At 50.3% G+C, this 19,270-nt stretch overlaps 1 protein-coding gene and 1 long non-coding RNA gene across 7 annotated transcripts in view; one reads left to right on the forward strand and one right to left on the reverse strand.

The window, feature by feature from the left end:
• ANO2 (anoctamin 2) overlaps positions 1 to 7,868 on the forward strand; it is a 348,333-nt gene extending 340,465 nt beyond the window's left edge. For all 6 annotated transcript variants that reach the window (XM_082421522.1, XM_082421524.1, XM_082421521.1 and 3 more), the window contains 2 exons: positions 5,000 to 5,105; positions 6,950 to 7,868. In XM_082421522.1, the coding sequence (XP_082277648.1) occupies positions 5,000 to 5,105; positions 6,950 to 7,222 (379 nt within the window). In that variant the 3' untranslated portion in view covers positions 7,223 to 7,868. The remainder of the gene's footprint in view (positions 1 to 4,999; positions 5,106 to 6,949) is intronic.
• LOC309641530 overlaps positions 1 to 19,270 on the reverse strand; it is a 462,249-nt gene that overhangs the window by 350,309 nt on the left and 92,670 nt on the right. The gene's annotated exons all lie outside the window — the stretch shown is intronic.

Here is a 19,270-nt window from a genome sequence, read left to right on the forward strand (position 1 = left end):
CAGGCCTGATTAGTTCGTAATGGCCTGTGCTGTTTTCCCTTGTTCAAAGTCAATTACAGAAGACACTTTTAAGCGGCTCAGATGGTACGAAAATATCGTGTGCCATTGTGTTCAGCACTAATATGACATTACTTTCCATTGGGACTATTGAATTTTTTTTTTTTTTACATACCACTGTTTTGAGTTGAGAAATGCATTTACTAATTGATTTATAATGTCACTAAAACATCATTTTAAAAAAAAAAGCCATTTCTGAATGTCAGTGACCAACCCCTCAGTTTGTTACGTTGGCACCCTTCCTGCCCGCAGTGATTCTGTACTGTGACGAATTGTGGCCAGTTTCACTGTCACTGGTCACCCCTGCAAGTGAGGATGGGAAGGGATGTCTGAGCCAGGAGTCTCTCTTCCCACTGTGCACCTCAGTTTCCCCATCTGTAAAAGTGGGGACTTGGAATAAATAATCTCCAAAGCTTCTTTTCTACTTAGTGTAAAAATAGAATAGTGAATGACACATGTAATACAGTACTTTATTCCTGCAAAAGTTCTAAACATTACAGGCAACCTCTCCAACTCTGTCCCACCTCCACTCAGCCCTGCCCAGCCCTAGACATCTTCCCAGTGGTAGCCACGGCGACACGTTTATATGACTCTTTCTCAGACATTGTTCCATGGATTAACATAAAAATGAATTTATAGAACCTTTAAGATGTTTCATGGACTCGTTTTATAATAATGAAATATATTTTGAGTTAATAGGAACGTTGTTTCTTTAGGTAGTGTATAAATTCAACTCAATGTGATCATTTCATAGGGTTAGAACAATCTAGGTAAAATATGAATGCAGTTTTAAAGCTGAGAAAATGTTGATTTTTGTACCACTTTTACTTATCGTATGTGAGTCTGCCTCACTTAATACTATAACTTTGCTCCTGGAAGCTTAGTATAAAGATATATTGGAGTCAACCGAATGTTACCATTAATCGCATCCCTCTTTTGAAATTATGAACTTTTTATTATAAAAGTAATTCTATATAATGTATGTGTGTATATGCATATGTGTGTGTATATATGTGTGCATATACACATAAAAGGAAAAGCCCCTCTTCTCAGCCCCCAGCCCAGTCATTCTCTCCCAGAAGAAACCGTTGTGTCCATTTCTGCCTCCAGAAATTACACTCACGTGTGCTGTTTTCTTTACTGCTCACTGCGTTTCCCTTTAACATTCAGTGCACACACACACGTACATACACGCGCGTGCGCTCATTTGCTCATGGTGGGCTGAGAGGGCTCTCGCGTGTGCACCTGCTATACACTCGGCACGGTGATGCACGTTTTGTTGGCTCCGTGTGAATTAGAACACTGAGGTCCAGGGATGTGGAATAACTTTCTCAGGTTCCTACAATTAGTGGCCCAGCCACTCCAGTGCAGACATGCTTTTTAGACACTCTAGTCGTTTCTTTATTGGAAGACTCTCCTTATTACAAGACTACAGGGAACTCTCAAACTCAATGTTAAGGCTCAAAGAAAATAAAGGAAGACTGAAGGGATGAGGGTGAGATCTGGGAACCGTTCCTAAAATTATATCCCTGAGCTTCAATCCCAGCCAGCAGATGCAGGAAGTGAGCAGATGTAGGGTTCCCCCACTGCTTGGCCACCCAGGAGAGCCAGAGCTCTCAACACCAGGGGAAAGGGTGTGCTTTGGGAAGCATTTGAGCTGATGGGAATGGAGCAGAAGCTCTCCTTCCCATCAGCCTGAGGCTTGCCTGCTTTGTGCCATTTACCTGGACCTAGAGCCTGAGAGAAGCCCCCTGCAGTTGGGCATTGGCTTTCTCTTACTGATTCATCTCAGCATCATGGGAAATTCGGAGCATCCGAGCTTGAGTGCTCAGAAATCCTCCTGGAAAGCCAGGGGAACTGGGAGCAGGGATGTGTACGCTCCATCGTCTTTGAACAGAAGACGCGTATTTCTTAAGTCGCCTTCGGTTAAAGGAGAAAGAACAGCTCCCATTTATTGAGTCCTCTGATATGTCTGGTAGTGTGCTGAGTGGTCTTCGTTACAGCTTTGTGAGATGGAAAGTCCACATTTTATGGACGAGGACCCCGGCCATCAGATCTTTAGGTAACTGTCTAGAGGACGGAGAACTGAAACAGTGGGGGTGGGATCAGGCCTTCACCTGCTGACTCCAAAGCCTGTGCTTTTGCCAATGCTGTTCTCTGCTCTAGGCTTGGAAGCGAAATAGACAGACAGCTGTCACCAGGCTGGCCACAGTTAAGTCCACTAGCCACCCTGTCTTTTCTGGACATTCCTAGTCTTAAAACTAATGATCTCTTTGTTTAATTAGTGTCTTCTGATTACTCAGAAACATTTGATACGCTTGACTTCTTAGGATGAATTTTTTTTTTTAATTCTGAAATCTGAGCTTATATTGGAATGTAAATAAGCAATCATCTACCTGGTGGCAGAGGCTTACTGGAATCAGTGTTTTTCAAACTATGAATTCATCATTGAGTTAGGAAATCACTTTAGTGGGTCATGACCAGCAGTTGAAAGAGTAGGATAGGAGAGGATAGGAGAGGATAGCAGGGAACAGGAAAATATCAGTTCATAGCACACAGCAAGCATGAGTGTGTATGTGTGATTTTTATTTCTGTGATACATATGTACGTGTGCACTAATGTAAAATACATTGCTTACTCCAGGTCACAGTTTTTTTTAAAAGTGAGCTTTGAAAAGAGAAATGTGAACAGATGTATAATTCATTAAATTGCGTGTTGCTGTTTTCTGGGCATAGCTTGCCCTGTAGTTACTGACAAAGCACCCTTAGTCCATTGGCACAAACGGATTGCAAGTCGAGCTTTCTGGACGTATCTGCGTGTTAATCTTTCCCCAGATCCTTGATTACATGGATGTGCCTGCCAGATTCAGAACATGTTTTGGACACTCAGGGAGGGCAAAGTGACATTTCCAAAAGCTGTAGTGAGTTAGTAGCAGAAGTGGGACCAGAATTAGATTATTTATGGATTCTTTGCAGATTGGAAATAAAAAAGAGGGGTGAGCGATGGCTGTCATATTGAGGTCAGTGAGCAGCTGTTCCCTCATCGATGGAGCTAGAAAACAAGGGAAATGAACTTTGCAGCAGCAGCAGGGATTGGGCTAGACCTGGGGAGGGATTTCCTCGCGGTGAAAAGTAGGGGCGGGGGCGCGTGTATCACCCCTCCTCCAGAGGTCTTGAGAAAAGCAAGATAAATTCCCTTCTGCCATGGGGTTTTGGGGGGACAGCAGGAGGGTGGGCGAGCCTGAGTTTTTTCCCCACCCGAATGTCCTTATTGCCTTGGCCACACCCTCCCTCTCTCCCATGAGCAGGCGTGGTCTGGAGCTGGCTGTGTTTCTGTGCTCAGCCGAGGATGGCGAGGATGAGCCCCGTGGTGTTTAGCTGGGTTGCAGTTAGCTTTGCATTGCGTCCGGATGTCAAACCAGGCCTGCAACAGCTGTGATCAGCTGTTGGGAGAGAGGAGCCGGGGGAGGAGGGGGCAGCTCCTGGCCTCTCGCCCAACCCTAGTCCAGCGCTTAGTACCCACCTCTCCGCTTGCCTCCTTCTGCGGCTGACTCTTCCACTGTGACTTCTTCTGCCTTTTTCCCTGCATCTCTTTTCATCTTCCTCTGTTTTTTTCTCTTCTCCCCTTATCTCTTCTTGGGCCGTCGAAAGCCACTGTGCTTCTATGAGGATCCTTTAGAGTAGCGGGTTCATTCCGCACAGAGGAAGGTTCAGAGAGAACCTGCTGCGGAATCCCCTACCCCGAACAGCAGCTGGTAGTCAGGAGCTTTCCGACAACAGGAGAAAAGCCCAGATTCCGGCAGACTTGGATTCTCACCTTGACTCCACCCCTTGCTGGCCAATCATTGAACTTCTCTGAGCCTCAGTTTCCTCCTGGGTTATACAGGGATATCCATGCCTTCCTGAGGATCTTGTTGTGAAATGAGGAAACCTCCAGAAAAGCTCCTTGCTTCGGGATGGACGCACACTGCACGTTCAGTCTACGCTTGTTTTCCTTCCGGGGCCCTCCTGAGACAGAGTTCCCTCCCCGCCTTCCTCAGCAGCCGTGCACCCCGCTTGGTGGCCTGATGCCACCCCACCTCTTGCTTCAGCCCGGGGCTTGTTTTGCTTTTACCGAGCATCGAAGATTTGTTGAATTCCATGGAGAAGACAGTTCCGTGAAGGGGCATAATTCTTCTGTACCAACTCTTGTTATTTTTCCAGGCTTAGAAAAAAAAGGGAGTCTGAGAAAATAAGCCGTTTTTAACATGAGTCATCCCAAGATGGGGGGAAAAGGCAACAGCTCGGACAAGCCCTAGACCTCTCCATGGTCTGAGCTCACGTCAGGCACTGACATTTTATTTCTTAAACCACATGGGCAGGTGATAAAGATGGTTAGTGAAAGGGGATACTGCCCAACCGTGAGTCTTACCACTGCCCTCCTCCCAAAATTCACTCAGCCTTCAGCTTGCTCTCAATCAGCCATCAAGCGAAGCCGGCCCCCCTCATGGCCGTGGCCCCAGAGCAGCCGGCTGGGGAGGACGCCCTTGACCGTCTGCCCGCACCTGCGTCTTCACTGAGCCCCGGGCTGCGGAGCAGTGTACGCGGTGTCCGGGGGTCTCCCGCCCCTCAGAGCCCGCAGGCTAGTGGAGCCAGGATGGTTTCATAGTCCTGGGTTCCTCTCATGATTGCTGGGCTCCTCTGGAAGGAGAATCCAGAGGAAGCTTCTGGGGATGTTGGAGAGAGTAAGAAAGCCACTTCTAGGCTGATGTTGGCTTTTGTGGACTCTGGTCCTTTTTTGGACGTTGTTGGCTGGGCCGTGGACTCCTCACCTCTGCCTCCTACCCCCCCAAGTCTGAGAGCCAGGGGTCTGCCTGCTGCTTTGACCTTTGAGGTTGCACCAGAGAAGTAGCTCCTTCCCTCCGTCTCTTCCCAGTCGTCACATGGCCTTTCTCTTTGGACAGGTTTAAGGATTACCGGGAGCCGCCCTGGGCCCCGAACCCATATGAGTTTTCCAAGCAGTACTGGTCCGTTCTGTCTGCCCGTCTGGCTTTTGTCATAATCTTCCAGGTGAGTTGTTCAGATAAGGCACAGCGGGTCAGGATCCGGGCTGCAGGGGTACAGATGGCCCCGTCTCCGGGATTTCAGGGCTCTCTGCGACTCAGGGGCCTTCACGTGCGGCAGGCAGCCCTGAGACCCTTCCCTGGGTGAGGGCTTTCATTAACGGATGGATTTGCAGAAGGAGGATAAAGTGGAGTAAGGTTACAAGACAAATGTGGAGTAAGGTGCAGGGTGGAGATTGATTCCCAGTTAAACCCAAGACCAGAAAGTGGGGAACAGCATGGGAGACCAGAGCCTCACCTCGAAGGCAGACAGACCGTCCCGCCTGGTCTCCGCACCCAAGAAAGGCCTTGAGTTCTGACTCTTTCTTCCAGCTCTTGCCCCTCCTTTATTGTGTTGTTTCGGCCCCTGAGACACCTGGTGGGAAAGGCCCCCAGAGGCCCCCAGAGGCCCCCGGCGGCCCCGGGTGAATAGCAAACCTGAGCTGCCGATTCCTATCTCCCACAATAGCCGAAGCTACAATTGCGTCGCCGAGATTCTCCGGGCTCGAGGCCCACCGTTCCCACTGGGGTCCTGCCAGCCTTGGAGCAGGGCTGGGGCACCAGTCCAGATCCCTTTCCCATCGCCACCCCTACCCCCAGGCTTTTGTATTCCCTGAAGGCAGGTCCCTGGAGGGCTCTAAGGTATCCTGCCCCCGGCCCCCAGCCCAGGAAGTGAAGAAGCCCCCCCCGCCCCGGAGGCTAGTCTTTCACTTGGAGAAGCAGGCGTTCTTCCTCTGGAGAGATGAGGCGATATGTGTGCCCGATCGTCACCTGTCCCTTGGCTGCCCCGCCTGCAGAAGCCCTCCTTACTTTACCACGTGTCACATGTCACTTTCACTCCCCGAGAGGGCTTGGTTTAAAAGGCCAGTGTCTGACTTGACCAAGCAGCTCCAGGTCACTTACGGCACCCGGCAGCCTCTGGGAGCAGCCCTTGGTTCCCAGGTCTTCCCTGGGCCCTGGGAGCACGCAGGGTTCAAGGTTGAGCTGGGGGTGGGTTCAGAGCATGGAAGACAGATGGCAGGGCTCTGATATCTCTTGGGCTGTCACTGTCCTCCAGGTCTAAGGAGAGGGGGCGTGCAAGCATAAGATGGGCAGGCAGAGGAAACTACAGCTGGAGGGTGAGGGGCAGCGTGTGGAAGGCCTGGGAGCCGGAGCATACGAGGAGCCGCCCTTCAGCGGGCGGTGCCGGCACTGCAGCACGTCTTCACCCACTTAAATAGAAAACGCTCCCAGGAAGGGAGGGGAGGTGGCTTACTGGGGGGAAGGAAGGCACTTACAGATGTGCACAAAACCTCAGAACCGATGCAGGCCCTTTGAGGCAGGGCCCAGGCAGGCGGTGAGACCAGAACGTGGGGTTGGCTGAGGTCGGAAATCAGTGCAGAAACCAAGGGTCCACCTCCGATATGGGGACGCAGGGACAGTTGGGAAGAAGAGAAGGGCGGTTGGTTCAGGGAGAGCCCTGCAGGGGCCGTTGGGCGTTATGGCTGCTTTTTTGAAAGCTCTGGAGCCCGGATCCTGGAGGCAAGAACAGGACACATGGGGGCAGGGGGCGGAGGGGAAGAAGCCAGTTAACACTGTCTGGCCGTGCATGGGAGGGGGGCTCTGGGAGATGGGCGCGGTCCCTACTCCACTGTCACCCGGGGACCCCAAGGGGCAGTGATGCTCGCTGGCTGAGATCAGCCGCTAGTCGGCTGAGGAGCCAGAGGAACCCAGAGGCCCCCTGCCTCCCCGGGTCTGGGGTCTGTGCCCTCACCCCTGCCCACCCCGCCTGCCCCGCCTCTCCTCTCACCACCCCCCTTCTGGCCCTCAAAGAACCTGGTGATGTTCCTGAGCGTCCTTGTGGATTGGATGATCCCTGACATCCCCACCGACATCAGTGACCAGATCAAGAGTGAGAAGAGCCTATTTGTGGACTCCTTCCTGAAAGAGGAGCACAACAAGCTCAGGCTGATGGAGGAGGCTGCCTGGAGGGGCCGGGGCCCCAGCCGTCGCAGCGGGAGGAGCCCGGCAGCCAGCCTAGTGCCCTCGGGCTGGAGCCAGCCGGGCAGCAGCGCGTCCTCGGGGTCCCAGCACACCAGCGTGTGAGCAGCCGAGACCAGCACGGTGTCGTGTCCGTCCTTGCGCAGGATCTGGCCTCAGGGGCCCTTGGGATGGGCGTGTGTGTGTGTGTATGTGTGTGTGTGTGTGTGCGGACAGATTATTAGCGACAGGAGGCAGAGGATGGGCGCAGGAGGGAAGAGAATGATGCTGCTTCTGAGAAACTTCAAGCTTGGGTTTCTTTTAGGTCCTCTTTTGAGCTGTATCCTTTGGGGGATTGGTACCCGCTTTTGCATCCACTGGTGAAAGAATTGGGTCTCTCCAGCCCAGAGTCCCAGGCACCTCGAGCCCTGCCCTGTGCCCCCTCAGATACCGTCCCCGAATTTCGGTGCCCGCGGGCCATGAGAAGCACAGTCCGGGCCCTGTTTCAGCCCCATCATAAGTGATCACCACCCCCCTTCCCACCATCACCCTGAGAAAACCCTCTGCATCACTGTCACAGCCTCAGTGGATGCAAATTAAGTTCCGTGGCTGATTGCTGTGGCCTCTGGACCCAATGGTGAGGAGCAAAGGTCCAGACCTGGGCTTGTCTCCAGTTCATGTCATGGGGATGCTTTGAGCTAAATGCAACTAGCCATCATTTTATGCAGGTTCAGGTTTAAAATAATAAATTGAAACATTCTTTATAAAGATGCATCTCCTTGTCTCCGGTTCTCTCTCTCTTACTTCCTGCTGATATTCATGGAGCCCCTACTGGGTGCCAGGCATTGTTCTCAGACTAGAGATACAGCGGAGGACAAAAGACAAAATCCCGCTGCGCGGAGTTAGGTTCTGGGGACAGTTACATCAGACAGTGAGCTGATGAATGCACAGCATTTCAGACGATCATAAGAAATATGAAATAGGATAAGGGAGGCAGGAAATGTGAGGGCATGGGAGGAGGGGCTTGCCATTTTATACATGAATTAATGACAAACCCAGGATGGTTCGGAGATCACCTCTTGCAAAGCTAACGTCATTGATTGGTAGCGGCCTCCCGAGCTCTGCGGGGAGATCTTCTAGTTGGAAGCAAAGGCCAGACGTCATTTATCATCGCCTTTCACACACCTCCACCCACCTGCTGACCAGAACCAGTGCGCTGGCCCTTCCCTTGGGACCTGGCCCCAGTTCCCTGCAGGTCAGTCTGACTAGCGTACAACTTGGTCACAATGGAAGCTGCCGGGAGGGCCACACCCCAGAGGAGGTGTCGGTTACTTTAAGGACATGCTGAAGTTTTAGGTTGGTTTTCTAGTTTTTGAGGTACATGCCCACCATCCTTTCTCAACATTTTACCTCCTTGTCCAAATCCTTTATGCTTTAGGAGTATGCTCTCCCCAGAATAATACATTACTGTCCCCCCACCTCTCCATCCATTTATAATCTACGGTATATGAATCCAGCAGCTTCTAAACTCTTATAGGAATCCGTCACGGATAATCTGGAAGAGAGGTGAAGGCTCCCCCCAGCCCCCTGTAACCTTACTCTCTTGCATTTCCTGTGCCGCTGAAGACTGTACCTTTTCCTGCAGTGTGTGTTTTCTGAGATAACATTTCTTGCTAGTGAATGAGGTTGGCCTCGTCCATTCCTCTCCTGACAAGTACAGTTCTGCAGCTCCCAACAGCACGGCACAAATGAAGCGTATGGCTCAGTGTGGATGACTGAGCTTACCTTCCACGGATCCGTTCTACTCACCTTTTACAACCCCAGGCCCTGGGCAACCGTGTCTCGGATCTCCTAACCTCCTTCAGCCCAGGTAAGCGACATCCAAATTTCCACTCCTGCCCCGACCCACGGGGGTATCCGCTCTGCTCAGCCACAGCAGAGGGCGCCAGACAGCGGAGCCCACCCTTCAAGGCCGAGACACGCATTCTGGAAAACAAAGCAGATGTTTCTTACACACGCAGCCCTGTTGCACATCTGGCTCCCCTCCTGCTCCCCTTCCTCCTCTGCCCTGTCCCCTGCACAGCAGCAGATGGCAGTGCCCGCAAAGCCACCTCCCTTCAGGACCAGCCGAGAAGACGTTCTGCCCGGGACTCTCACCCAGACACAGTGGATGCCACCGACCCTTCTGGCCTCCCCGGGGCTCCTGCAGTTTTATCTGCAGAAAGGAAGTGCAAGGCGAAAGCCAGATGGGAATTCCAAAAGACAGCTCCGCATATGAGTTCAGGAAGCTTCATGTTTCATGAAGCTTCTTTCTCTCCCTTCCTAACAGAGGCCCGAGGCTTCCCAGCCAGGATGTCTTCCTCAATTAGGGGGATGAAGCCACAGGCCGTAAGGGAAAGAGGCAGACTTTTGACGTGGATCCCACATCATAACCTGCTCCTTGTTTTCCCCCAGCACAGTGGACTCTGGTTGGCCTGTCTCGAGTTCCTCAGAGAGTACGTGTCATCTTCTGTCAAGAACCACATCTGCCTGGTCTGAGTGAGGCTGCTTGTTGGGAAACAGGTGAGGCCCCTGAAATAGGCCTCGTCAACCCTATTCCCCGGGCCACCTTCCTGCTACGCTCTCAGGAGCTTTGCTGGGTGTCTCCCTTACCAACTTCAAACTTGGTTTTCTCAGCTGTCAACCCCAGACTTTACTCCACCTGCCTCTTTCTTTCTTTCATTTCTTCCTTCCTTCCTTCCTTCCTTCCTTCCTTCCTTCCTTCCTTCCTTCCTTCCTTTCTTTCTTCTTTCTTTCTTTCTGCTTTCTCCAGTTGTGGCGAGTGGGGGCCATTCTTCATCGCGGTTCACGGGCCTCTCACTGCCGCGGCCTCTCTTGTTGCGGAGCACAGGCTCTAGGCGCGCAGGCTCAGTAGTTGTGGCTCACGGGCCCAGCTGCTCCGCAGCACGTGGGATCTTCCCAGACCAGGGCTCGAACCCGTGTCCCCTGCATTGGCAGGCAAATTCTCAACCACTGCGCCACCAGGGAAGCCCCACCTGCCTCTTTTGATTCTTTTCTTCTTGCTTCCATTTATTGCCCACTGTCTTTTCATGAGGCTGAGTTTTTCCATTTTATCTGTCTTCTCAGTGGCCCCTATCTCTTTTCAGAAACCCCTCGGAAGCTCCTCTCCACATAGCTGGGCAACATATGTAGAGTACTTTTCCATATCATAATGTCAAAAGCAGGTGGTGTTATTAATATGGGCAGATCCTGGCTTTGTGGGGTCAGAAGCTTATACAATTTTAGGGACCCTCTTTAAGACAAAAGTACCCCAGATTATGAAATAAAATTAGATACAAAGGTGAATATTTATCTAGCATGAAGAGAGAAATCACAACAAAATATACATTTTAGGCTAACACCAGAAACACCCCAAAAGGGACTTCCCTGGGAGCCCAGTGGCTAAGACTTCGCCTTCCAATGCAGGGGGTGCGGGTTCGATCCCTGGTCGGGAGCTAAGATCCCACATGCCTCGTGGCCAAAACGCCAAAATATAAAACAGAAGCAATATTGTAACAAATTCAATAAAGACTTTAAAAAAATGGTCCACATCAAAGAATCTTTAAAAAAAAATTCTTAAAAAAAACACCACCACCACAAAAGCCATAACAAATAACTTCATTTTTTATTAATTAACCAACTCGCTCACCCTTATAATAATACCGCTCCCTCCACACCACTGGCTGCAGGCTCTTTAATTGCCTTTTCATACCAATATTTCCAATAAGGAGAAGAGAAAGGAATCCAGTCTTTTCCTCTAGCAAGTTTGATCTACATTTACTTTCTATTTTGGATAGAAACTTAAAATGTTTCTTTCAGTTCTACAGCTCAACTGTTGGTCATTTCATGTGAATTTTAAGATTACGGTCAAATGTGGGAAAGCGTCTATCAAGTTTCTTTCATAGGTAAGCTCTAAGATTGAAAAAATGTTCCAGACATTTTGAAAGCAGTTCCACCTCTATTCTCTGTGTATCCTTCTAGTGCTGGGCACCCTTGGAAGGGGCCTTGGAGCTAAAATTGCATTAGCTTGAATGTCAATGTGCCTCTCATCATTAGCCCTGTTTTGATAGCCACTGAAACTGAAGCCTGGAGTTCACACAGCTGCAAGGACCTCAGCACCAGGGTACAGGCTTCTGTTTCTTGGATGTCGTGACCCCTCGCTCAGAGGCCCGCTGGCCCTGGGTGCTCTCCCGGCGGCCCATGGCGTAAGGCCAGTGACAGCGCCAGTACTAGTAATGATATAAGGACAGTCCCCACCCACAGAGCAATTACTAGGAGCTAGTGCTTCTGCTAAGAACTGAACGCTCTGCACAGTCTTTAATCCGCACAACCTCCTGCGAAGTGTGTTTGGTCCCCGTCTTACTAAAGAGCCCTACCACCAGTTTGGATTGCAAGCCCTCCTTTTCCTGTGAATGACTGGAGCGCCCACATGATGATTAATAAAGCTGGACCAAGAAGCCATTGGTGTCTCCTTCTTGAGGCCTCCTGCCTTGGGTTCCCCCAAGTTCTCCAGGGTCTACCCATCCCAAGGGGGCTTCCAGAGACCCCCTGAGGAGACAGCAGGGGGGGTATTCCGTGCTCTTTGGCAAGTGTCACACGTGTGCTAGGGGGGTCATCTGCCACTGCACCTTGACGCCCTCGCTGACCTGACTTCTGACCCCAGCAAAGTCGTGTGTCCCACACTTGGGCTCCACGATTATCCCCCAGGGATCTCGGCCTCACCACACAAGTACCAAATTCAGCCACTCCTTGGAACTCCCAGATCTTTGTATCAAGCCAGTTTCCCCAGCCAGGACCCCCCTTCCAGGTGGGGACCTCCCTTCTGAGGCCTGGTGGTCTCTCCCATCACACTGACCCACTCTCATAGATACTGATTTGGGATTATGAGTTGGGGGTCTCCGAGTGTCAAGAAGAATCAGTCCACTCCCTTCCCTCCAGACCAAGCTGAATCTAAGCGTTTGCCTCTCAAGCTGCAGAAGCTTCCATGCTTACTCTGCTCTGGGCAATCCCTCATTTACCCAGAAGAAAAGCTCTGTGTCAACCTTCCCTGAGCCCAGCGCCTCTAACCTCACTGGGCAGAGCTGGCGAGAGCGGTGGGGCGAGGGGTGCCAGCGCCAACACACACAGAGGAACATGGGGCTCCAAGAAGCTCTGTCTCTGCTCAGCTAGGAGGAGGCGGCACCTGCCTTGCCCCCGAGCCTGTGCCTTCACCTCTCACTGGAGAAAAGGAAAAGGCACATTCCTGAGCTGTCTGTTTGGGTACAGCCTCATGGGGACAGAGTCTTTCATGTGATGCCGAGGAAACCTACTCTAGTAGGAAATGCACCCCTTTTGGGAGCCAGGCATGGGTTCCAGTGCCCACTGTCCTGCGGGGCAAGCCCAAAGCTTCTCTGGGTTGCTTTCCTTGTCTGGAGCATGGAAATGATGGCAACCCGGCCTCCTCCTCGGGGCTGTCCTGGATAAGCCACAGAGCACAGGACCAATGTCCAGGGGTGGTATTGTAATGAACAGATCCATTCCTGAGATGCGAGACTCATCACCGATGGCTCAGAGAAGTGCAAGCCCAGGATAAGATCCATCAGTAAACACTCTCATTGCCAGAAGTGAACTGAAAGTCCAGGAGAGGCCCTTCCTAGAGGGGGAGGCACAGACGCCAGGAAGTGCAGTGTTTGCATGTTACTGGGATCATCCCTGCAGGGTACCCGGCACCACCTGTCAGCGTCCTTGACCTCAGCGTGTTTCTAAGCTCCATTTCAGGACTGGGTTGGAGGTAAATAGGCAATTGAGGCAGACCTCAGAGGCTATGTCACTGCCCAGATTCACTAAAGAATTATTGTCTTTCCCCCCCACTTCTGTTAACGTGCCTTGGCTTTTAAAACAAATGTCTTGCTTTGACGTCAAGTGTGTAGTGGTTTTTAAAAAATATTGCACCAACTCCATTAGAAACATGTTAAGTGATGCCCAACTATAAGTTTCAGTCACAAGACCATGATTTTCAGAAAATGCATTAATCTCAACTAATTTTTCATGGTTTTTATGGTTTCCTTGAGAGGTTCCCTCTAAAAATCTACCAAAGAGAAGAGAGTTGATTGTGGGCGCAGGGGCGACTTCTGGATTCAAATGCTTCACCATCAAGACTGAAATCCCCTCAGAAGAAAACTGGCTTTTCTGCTGATCTTTGGATGATTTCTTCATGGCATCACAGCACATCTAGAATCCAAGATGGTGACACTGGTCATACCACTGCCTGTTAGGGATGCCGCGTACAGGCAATGATATTCCAGGATCACTAAATTAGGAAAGGCCAGAGGACGTCTAGAGAGCTGGCAACCAAGAACAGGCTTTCTGAAAAGTGCTTTCTACCTATTCGTGAAGGTCTGCAGTCTCATATCTGTTTCCAGTAAGAGTGGAAATGAATCAGATGCGTATTGGAAATCACCAGCTCAGCTGAGAATTTATGTTGAAAAGACATTATGTGGGATTTCTCTGTCCCTTATTCGTGGGATTTCCCTGTCCCTTATTGGTGGGATGTCATTTGGAAAGCAAAGGGTCAGAGAAAAGCGTGTCTCACTGGTAAAGAGTTTTTTTTAAAAACAGAAGCTATTTCTGTTTCTTTAAATGTCACCGTCTTTCAGCTCTGTTCGGTGTTCTGTAATGACCTATATGGGAATGGAGTCTAGAAGAGAGGGGATATATGTATATGTATGACCGATTCACTTTGCTGTACAGCAGAAACTAACACAACATTGTAAATCAACTATACTCCAATAAAACAATTTAAAAAAGAGATTTGAAGTTGCTATTATAATATTCAAGATAGTTAAACTAGAGTGAGAGAGAGATCAGAAATTCTATGCAGAGTGTGTCAGGCAATGCACAACAGAAGGATTATCAAGTCACTAAAGTATTAAAACAACAGAGGCTGCATAGTCTCCCTGAATATCTAACTGGACCCCTTGAGGACGTGACCCCCACTGTTTGGACAGGAGTGTTGCTGCAGGCTGGCCGTGGCTCCCAGCTGCCCAGCCCCGGCCCGACCCTTCTCCTCGCCTTCTCCTTCATTGCCACTCCGCAGTGCCCTCTTCTCAGTTCTCACGCCCACGACTCCTCCCGCAAGCTTCCAGCAGCCTGGCCCCTTGTCCCTGGGCATGCCCTTCTGTGATGCTTCTCAGGACAGAGAGGGAGACTCCTGGTCCACTGGGGTCATGCCCCCTGGGCTCAGGCTTAGAGATCTACCAGCTCCCTCCCAGTTCCCTCTTTTGTTCTGCAAGGGGAACCGCATATACATTGTGAGTCTGGGCTAGGAAGGGGTGTGGGGAGTGAGGGATGGACATGTAGGCATGTAACGGCCGCTCATGGGGACCTGTTTCAGACCAGACACATCATCTTCGTTATTTGTGATCCTTACAATGACCTGTAACAATGAGCCCATTTAATGTATGAAAACTTGGTGCTTTAAGATATTCTCCAAGCTGCTCAAGGACACCTAGCAAATACATTCACGAGCCAAAGGTGAAACCTCGGTCTGTCCCGGAGGCCATGCTGTTTCCTCTATGCCAGCCTGCCATCCATCTTCCCCCCAGCCTTTCCCCCCGTTATTAAGTTATATAAATTCTCTACTTCTCCAGACTTATTCATTGTCATCTCTTCTGTATTCCCACATTCCTTTCCTGGGCTTTTGCTACATCTGGATGCTCGTTTCTGGTTTGCCACCAGAAAACCCATGATCTTACCCTTGATCTCTGGTTCCTACTCAAGGCGACACACCTCGACTAGCCAGCCTTTTCTTCCTGCTGTATTTCATGGATGCATTCCTCTCTCCCACGGCCAGGTCCCCACTCTTCCATCACCAAACCCCTGCAGCTCTGCTTGAGACTGGCAGGCTTAATGTTCGAGCACCCACCCCACGGAAAGGTACGCACGCTCGCTCGTGAGCTTGACTTCCTTTAAGGGAAAGGGACACGCGTTACTAATCTTTAGGACCCAAATCCTAGCATAGTCCCTGCACACAGTCTGCACTCAGTAAATGTTGATCACTGCGAGGAAGGAAGGCAGGGATGGAGGGAAGGAGGGAAGAATAAACACGGGGCTGGAGTACCCGCTGGGGTAGCGAGGAGGTGGGTCAGCAAGGAGGCTTTCATGAGAAAGCGACAGTGACCAGCCACGGCCCTCCCCTCTCCAGGCCCCACTGCTTCACTCTCCACAGCTTTAGCGCAGAGAATCAGAGCTGACATATTACTGACACACCAGCAAGGGCCAGGCCAGGGATGAAAGTATTAAAATAACTTTTTGTGGTTTGTTTTTTAACAAAACAGAAACTAATATAACTGACAGTAGCATTGCTATTTTCCAGAAAAATATCAAGGCCAAAGATATAAACAGACAACTGATAGACAGAGACTAAAAACATATAAAGGAGCAAAGCTCACTTTTGCTGGTATTTGTAACAAACTTGAGGCATTGACACCATTTAGATTGGCAAAATATTTTACAGTGTGGCTAAAACTGTTGTATAAACCTTTTTTTTTTTTTCTGTGATACAATCAGCTTTATTTAAAATATATATATGTGTATACTTGTTCTTTGACCCCAGTTCCTGGAAAAAAAAAAATTGAAGTGTAGTTGATTTACAATGTTGTGTTAGTTTCAGATATACAGCAAAGTGATTCAGTTATACATATATATATACATATATACATATATATATATATATATATATATATATATATATATATATATATATATTCTTTTTCAGATTCTTTTCCCTTATAGGTTATTACAAAATATTGAGTGTAGTTCCCTGTGCTGTAATATTGAAATAACTTTGTACTCGATTATAAATAACCACTGCTCCCCCCAAGTTCCCCAAGTGTACTTTCAGGCCACCCCAGTACTTCCTCCAGGCCCCCTGGTCTTCACAGTGATCCTGGAAGTAAATAAAAGAGTTTTGCTTGTCACAGCAGGGCACCTGGGGACCCTGTAATCGCTGGGCATGCAGGCTGTACCGCGTGGAAAACGTTGAAATATGTCTGCATAAAATCACCAATTCCTGAACGCCTAATCCTGGAAGTCTCATCAGTTCCTGCTTGCCTGCCATCCTACCCACCCAGAGATTCCCCTTCAGCAGCTTAGAATCCTTGGATTTGCTCAAAGCCTCTGAGTGGAGGTTGCCCTTTCTTGTCTCAAGGCTCTTAAGCCACAGCGGGCGGCCAACGTAAACAAACCCAAGAGCAATTGGCTGAGTTCACGCCAAAGGAAACAAGCTGGGTAGCTGCCTACCCTTGCCTTGATTCCAGAGCATAAGCTAGATTCAAGATGGGAAAAGCTTTGGCATCTGTCACATTGGCTTCTCTGTGGAAATCTCATCAGAAACTTTTGGACCTTCCAGATTTCCTGACAAGTCTGTAGCAAAGGCAAAGATGTGCATGTCTCCAGTTCCCTAGGTACACCCCTCTTCCCCCTCCCCACCTCCCCCAATCCTAGTCTCTTCCTGAAGGAGAGGTGATTATCATTTCTAATCTGATCCCGAGGGAATATATTAATCACAGCCAACCCTTTTCCACATCCCCATAGCCCTGGAGATCCTCTGCCTTTATTATGTTCTGGTGAATATACTCTGAGCCATTTTGGGGGCCTTTCCAGTTGGCTCAGAGTGTGGGGTCTAAGACCCATCTGCACTAAGGTAGCTTATGTTTTCTCAGCAACATTATGATGGGCTTAAGCACCAAGAAGCCCATGTTCATGAACACCTGCTATCTTCTTCATGCAACACGTCTTTTCCAGGAGAGAGGAAACAGTGCTCACTATTTTCCCTGCCTACATTTAATTCAAGTCCATCCTCTCTCTTCCTCCTGCTGAGAAAGGACTCCAAGATGCAAAAGTGTACCAAACTCTGGTCCCGATGGTGGTGACATGACTCAGAGACACACTGATAATCCCTGTGGCTTGCGGGTCCCTCCGGAGATCACCTCACTCATCCCACTGCCTCCAGGCCAGGAACCATATCAAACTCATCCCAGACTGTATGCCAAAGACCAAATGGGCAAATGAGCCCGGGGCCTGGAATCAGTCAGTTGGAGATGAAAGGAAACCATGTTCCGGGAAAAAGAGAATGGCAACTGGGGCAGTCATGCAGACCAGCCTTCCGATGCCATATTGCCCGTGGCCAGAGGTGGCCGGCCCCAGGCCAGTATCTTTGCAGCCTAGGTCACCATTGATTGGTGTACGGAACACGCAAGAGGAGGCAATGGACTAGTTAAGGAGGAATTAAATGCGGAATTTATCTAATTCAAAGTTGCTTTTAGGGAGTGGAACTGCACAGCCACTGGGAAGGATGCCCCAAGTGGCCTGGGGTGGCTTTGGTGGGAATTTTGAGGAGTGGGTTCCCGGGAGTGGGGAGCAGCCCCACAGCTTCAATCTTTTCTCACCCGAGGCCTCTGTGCTTGAGGTTCCTTTGCCTGAGGTTCTCATATCATTAGTTCCCTCTCTTTGAGTCTCTGCTCAAATATTACTTCCTTAGAGAGGCCTTCCCTCACCATCTTCCAGGGGTGCCTCTGGACTTGGTGGGGGCACACCCATGTGGTGTGGTCTGCCGTTGGGAGGACAGACCCAGGAAAGGACACACCCAGCTCTGGGAATGGCCTTGGGCCACTTGGTCAGAAAACTCTGGGGTCCCAACATCTGCAAGGTGGTCTAGAAGGGGGTGCTTCTCACTGAATGGGGAGGGGCGAGGCTGGGAGACCACGGAGCAGACCCAAGTCTCCTCCTGACGGGTGGAGAGGATGGCACTGCTTCTCTCCTCACGGCCACAGAGCTGCAAGATGGCCTCTGCTCCAGCCATCGCTTCGTTCTAGGGAAGAAAGAGGGAGGGGAGGTAACAAAGACCCAGCAAAATAGCCTCCCTGTATCTGCAGTGTGCACGTCGCTGCCTGGGACTTACTCACATGCCACCCTATTGGAAGGGGAGCCTGGGAGATGGGGTTTTCTTTTGCTGGCACGTTGCCCACCTCCCACCAGAGTCAGGGTTCCACTGGTCATGGAAAAGAGGAAAGTATTTCTGCACAGGTGATTAGTACTGTCTGCCCCGCCCTTCCACATGCTCCTCCTGGGCCTTTGAATAAGGAAGGAGAAGGTCCAGCTTGAAGCTGAGAGTGACCCCTGGACCCTCATCCAGGTCTTCCACCCTCCGTCTCTCCTTCCCTTCCTCTCCCCTCTCCTTCATTTCTATGGGGTGAGGTCGGGAGGGTATGGCTGAGGATAGCTCTATGTTGACATCATCCCAATTTCGTGACTGCAGAAGGAAGCGGGAGTCATTTTCCTGGCGTTTATACATGAAAACCAGGGAAAAACTCCGGTTGGGTGACAAGCCTATCCCTGGGCCACTGCCAGTCATCACAGGCATGATTTTCTATATTAGTCAAGTCTGGTCACAGAGGGATTCAGTCTGGCCCGCAGGAAGCTGGCATGTTTTCCCCAAGCTTTGCCATTTCTTCCAGGTGGCCTGAGGGTCCTCACGTAAGCTTGGTTCCTGGTGGCCGTTCCTGACAGCCCCAAGTTCCACAGGCAGAGATGCAGCACGGCCCTCTGCAACCGCAGCGCATGACCCCACGTGCTCAGAAATGAGATGTGTCTCATCTAGAAAATGAAGAGGTGGTTCCAGATTGACTTTTCAGGTGCCTTCTGACATTCACAATCTGTGGATTCAGGATGCTGAAATCTTGGGGAGAGCAGATTACAATAATCCCAGGTATTAGTTTGGAATATGCTTCGTATAAAGCCCCTTGCTGGCAAGCCTGATCACTGCATCCTGGAAGCTGCCCTCCAGACTTCTCTGGATCCAATGGTGGCAGAAAGTCATCATCTGCATTTTATAGATGAGGTGCAGAGACTTACTTCGTTCTACTAGGTGGGAAGTTGGCCCCCTAGACCAGCACGTCCAGTGTTTTCTCCTCTCCAGCACGTGGGCTCATGCTCTTAGCGAGGTGGCTACAGCATCCAGCAAAGGGCTCTTGCTGACTAGCTAAGATCCTCTCCCTAACCTCAGAGACCACCCATCCTGGGGTCAACTGGTTTCCTCTGACACTTAAGATTGGGTGTAGCATGAGGGCTCTTTCCTCAGATCTCTCCCATTTATAC

Source organism: Balaenoptera physalus (genome assembly GCF_965194825.1).
Source record: "Balaenoptera physalus genome assembly, chromosome: 13".
In the NCBI taxonomy this organism is placed as follows: domain Eukaryota; kingdom Metazoa; phylum Chordata; class Mammalia; order Artiodactyla; family Balaenopteridae; genus Balaenoptera; species Balaenoptera physalus.